Source organism: Plasmodium sp. gorilla clade G2, assembly GCF_900097015.1.
Source record: "Plasmodium sp. gorilla clade G2 genome assembly, chromosome: 10".
Lineage (NCBI taxonomy): Eukaryota > Apicomplexa > Aconoidasida > Haemosporida > Plasmodiidae > Plasmodium > Plasmodium adleri (nom. inval.).
Genome location: NC_041702.1, coordinates 937,501 through 942,500, shown reverse-complemented (window position 1 = coordinate 942,500; position 5,000 = coordinate 937,501). Strand labels below are relative to the sequence as shown.

The following is a 5,000-nucleotide window of genomic DNA, read 5'->3' as shown; positions in this document are numbered from 1 at the left end:
AAAAAAAAAAAAAAGAACATATAATTTATTCATCTAAGGAATAGTTATATATATATTTTTTTTTTTTTTGTGCGTTTTATTTTTTATATTTTTTAATTTTTTATAGAACCGCCGTGTCTTCCCAGCTTTGACATCGTTAGACATAAATCCTTCTCAGACATATCCAATATGGAGGGTAGCTTAAAATGGAAATTGAGTTCCAAAGAAAAAGAAAATTATCAAAGAATATTTAAATCATTAGATATAAAAAATGAAGAAAAAATAGAAGGATCAGTTCTTCGTGAGTATTATATGAATACAACAAATATATCTGTATGTGAGTTAATGCAGATATGGAATATTTCGGATATAGATAACGATGGATTTTTAAATTTAGATGAATTTTTTATTATGAATAAAATAGTAGAAGTAAGAAAGGAGAGAATAATTAATATTCCTCTGTCTGTTCCTGTCGAGTTATTACAATCTGTTCAAAATAAGGACAACACATTTGCATCTGAGGGTAAGAAAAATATAACATGCTTTTAAATGTATATAAATAAAAATATACCAATATTATGTGTTACATATATGTATATATGTATATATATATATGTATGTATTTGTGTGTATATATATTTGTCCACACATTATTTATATGATATTATTTTTTTTTTTTATTATTTTATTTTATTTTATTTTTTTTCGCCCTTCAGATGATGTAACCTTTCGAAAAAACGCAGATGAGGAGGGAGGAAAAAAAAGAGAATCCATAAAACTTTCTTTAGGAGATATTTTGAAATCAGATCTGTCAAAGAAGAAGGAACATCTAGGAGATGAGGAGGAAGAAGAAAACGAAAAGTTAGAGATGGAATATGATTTTTTTGAATTAAACAAAGAAGATACAGTCAAAAGTAAAAAAAACCTTAAGAAGGGTAAGAAAGAAACCATTCATTTTGGAGTCGACGAAGAAAATGATGATGAGGAGGAGCAGCAGCAGGATGACGACAATGATGATGATAATATCAATAATATTAATAATAAAGATAAACCATTTTTTTCAACTAATTTTGAAGCGTATGATCAAATGAACAACGATGATGTAAATGATACAGATGAGCTTGCTTTTAATAATGGATACGATAAGTTTGTTCAAGGAAGTGGGGTCGATAAGGATTTAGATTCAACAAATGAGAAGAAGAAAAAAAAGAAAATAAAAAAAAATAAAAAAAGCCATTCAAAGGTTGAACAGGATAGTAATGATAAGGATGATGAGAACAGTGTAGACCATTCTGATGATGATTGTGAAGTATCACCATATTCTGAAGGAAGAAAAAAAGGAGGTAGTAAATATTCAATTTTTAAGGAAAAGAAAAAGAAAGAAAAGGGAGACAAACATAAAAAGAAGATTCACAGTAAGAGTGATGATAATAATAATAAGAATAATTGTGATAATAATAATAACAATAGTGATGGTAATAACCACAGTGATTGTAATCGCTTCATGAGTGATGATTTGCATTGGGATGATAAGAAAAAGAAAAAAGATAAAGGAAAGAAGAAAGAAAAAGATGAAGAGAAAAAGAAAAAAAAGAAATACTCAGAGGAAGAGAAATATTTTACAAGACTTATTGATTTTAATTATACTGATTTAAAAAATTATCACATTGAAAGTAAGGATGTTTATAAAATTGAAGAGATAAATAGAAAACTTGAAGAAGAAATAAAAAAAAAAAAAATCGATATAGAAAAAAAAAAAAAACAAGTAAATTGTTTAGCTTATGTATATGAAAATGAATTAAAAAAGTATCAATGTTTAAAAGAAGAAAGACGTAACTTAGAATTTTTAAATTTATGTTTATATAAAGATATAAAATATAAAAAAGAAAATATTAAAGCTATTAGAAATGAAATAAAAGAAATTATAGATGATATAAATAAAATAAATATTGAAAATATAAATTTAAATAAAAATTATAATAAAAAAGAAAATGAAATAAAATGTACAGATAATAAAAGAAAACAATTAAAAACGATGATAGATAAAGAAAAACATGATTTAAAAAAAGATGAAAAAAATCTTATCATATTGAAAAATATGATAGATTATTTAAAAAAACAAAAACATAGAGCACTTAAATTACAAGATAATTTAAAAAATAGATATGATATAACCAATTCTGATCATCAAATGTTAATTAAAAATATATTACATCAACAGAATTATTTAAATAATATTACAAATAAACGTCTTAATATTCAAAAATTAAAAAATCAACATCTTCTTCTTTTTAATTCATTATCTAATCAATCATTATTATTAGACATGCAAAATAATGATAAACACTTCTTACAAAATAATGATAAAAAAGTTTTAAAAAATAATGATAACAAAATAATCAAAAATAATGATAATATTATATTACATACAAATGATAAAATAAGAAATTCTTTGCCTATAGAAAATTATGTTTTATGTAACACCCCATCAAATCACCATAAAAAATATTACACTGATAAAAAGGGAATACCAAACAATCACGTAAAATTAAAAAAAAAAAAAAAAAAAACATAAACATGTTATATATATATATATATATATATATATGTATGTGTTGTATATATATTTATATGTGTGTATATTTTTTATTTTTAGAATGATGATATTAAGCATGCGAAAAAAAACTTTGAACTTTTTGAGCATATCAAAAATGGTGACAGCGTCGATATTTTTTCAAGTCTTGAGGATCTTGAATCAGTGAAGGATGATGAGGTAAAAATAAAAATAAAATTAACATATAAATGAATAAATAAATAAATAAATAAATAAATAAATATATATATATATATATATATATATATATATTTTTTTTTTTTTTATAGATTGTAAATGATATGAAACACCTTGAAAATTATATATCGAAAGATAATAGTTTAAAGAGTGTTGATAATAGTAGCTGAACAGAAAAATAAAAATGATTCATATATATATATATATATATATATAATAATTTTTTTTTTTTTATTTATTTTAATTTTTTCTTTTTTCCTATATATTATTTTATATCCTTTTTTTTTTTTTTTTTTTTTTTCTTTGATTCTTTGTTTGTTTGTTTGTTTTATTTTTTGACACAAATTTTTTTTTTTTTTTTTTTTTTTTTTTTGGTAATTACCATATATATATATATGTGGTACTAATGTGTGAACACAAAAAATAAATATTGAGATGATTATATAAAAATAATTAAATAGATAAATCTTTTGAAAATATAAATATTTATAAAACATATGGATATATACATATATAATATATATATATATGTATATATTAATATTTATATCTATTTGATTTTTATTTTTTCTTTTAATTGATTTTATATATATAAAATATGCCTATATATAAGTGTTTATAATTCAAGGGGCTGAATATTATTTTTTTAAACATATATTTTTTTTTTGTACTTATGAATTTTAGAAAATGTTTTATTATTTATAATTTAAAAAAAAAAAAAAAATTTATTATTTGTTAGATCTCCATGAGAATACATGAGGGTTTACTTTTTTGTAGAAGGAATATTTTTATTCTTAATTCTTTAAAAAGAATTCATTCTCAAAGAAAACATGAAAACACTATTCCTCTATATGAAAGGAATAGTAGATATAAATATAAAAAGGAAAAGTTACTAAAAAAATTAAAAATACAAATATCACATTTAAATAACAAAAAAGATGAAGAAAGAGATCCTTCGTTTTTTATAACAAATGAATCTATAAATTCTCAAATAGGATATGATAAATTATTATTATTACAAAAAAATATTGATATAGATGATTATACTAATAATGTGGTGGGAGTTGACAAACAGAATGAGGAACATATATTTAATGATGATAATAAAAAAGATATGTATTACACCCAAAAAAATATAAGTAAAAATCAAAGTATAAGTCAAACTATAAGTCAAACTATAAGTCAAACTATAAGTCAAACTATAAGTCAAACTATAAGTCAAACTAAATGTATAAATATTATAAATGAAGATATTGAAAAAAAAAAAAATAAAATAAATATTATATCTATTTTAAACGATATACCCTTATCCTTTATTCATTTTAAGAAGATATACTTTTTATTGTTGAAGAATGAAAAGGATATTTATGATTTATTAAAATATATGAAAAATAAAAATTTCTTAAAATTATGTATCCTTATGAATAAAAAGAAATGTCGTAATTATGTAACTGAAAAAGAGTTCTTGAGAAGAGTAAATCATACAATTGAATATTTAAAGAATGAGACAACTCTAAAAGGAAATCATAATAATACAAACATAAATGATCCTATGAATAATGATGATAATAATAATAATTCTATTCATTTTGATGAATATGATGAAAACAAACATGTATTTTTTAATCATTGCAATTTTATATACATTCTGGAATATATTCATTATATAGGACTTCATAATTTAAGTACCAAAAAAAATAAAAATAAAATAACAACAAATAATAAAATAATCCAAAATAATCATAATAATAATATTAATAGGTGGGATTATAAATACCTACACAATATTTATAATAACATCTTATGTCTCATTTTAAAAAAAAATATCTTAGATATCAAACACATTATGAATATTCTATATATTAATGATAAATATTTATATTTTAATAAATATTTTTTTGACTATATAGATATGTCTTTTTCTTCCACCTTTCTTAGTTACAATGAACATGAAATTACATACTTTTTAAAATATCTAAGTAAAATTCTTTTTTCTTTATCTCTTCATAAATTTAATATTGACAATGATTTATATACAAATAGGTTGTTAAAACGATATATTTGTAAAAGTATTATATTCATGGATGGTTATGAAGAATCCTATTCTAGTGAGCTCTATCAATATAATAATAATAATAATAATAATGATGATGATGATGATATATTTTTTAATTTAAATAATTCATGTGATAATAACAATGAAGAAAAAAATAAATATAATACAAATCAA

At 20.3% G+C, this 5,000-nt stretch overlaps 2 protein-coding genes across 2 annotated transcripts in view; both read left to right on the top strand.

The window, feature by feature from the left end:
- Window positions 1-2,940, top strand: part of PADL01_1023500 (formin 2, putative) — a gene marked incomplete at both ends in the record, with an annotated part of 3,681 nt that extends 741 nt beyond the window's left edge. The window contains 4 exons of the mRNA XM_028682304.1: window positions 107-502; window positions 696-2,521; window positions 2,636-2,752; window positions 2,863-2,940. Of these exons, the coding sequence (XP_028538595.1) occupies window positions 107-502; window positions 696-2,521; window positions 2,636-2,752; window positions 2,863-2,940 (2,417 nt within the window). The remainder of the gene's footprint in view (window positions 1-106; window positions 503-695; window positions 2,522-2,635; window positions 2,753-2,862) is intronic.
- Window positions 2,941-3,515: 575 nt separating this feature from the next.
- The window catches only part of PADL01_1023400 (conserved Plasmodium protein, unknown function), a gene marked incomplete at both ends in the record, with an annotated part of 4,155 nt that continues 2,670 nt past the window's right edge, over window positions 3,516-5,000 (top strand). Inside the window, one exon of the mRNA XM_028682302.1 lies at window positions 3,516-5,000. This exon is cut by the window's right edge and continues 2,670 nt beyond it. Coding sequence (XP_028538594.1) covers window positions 3,516-5,000 — 1,485 coding nt within the window.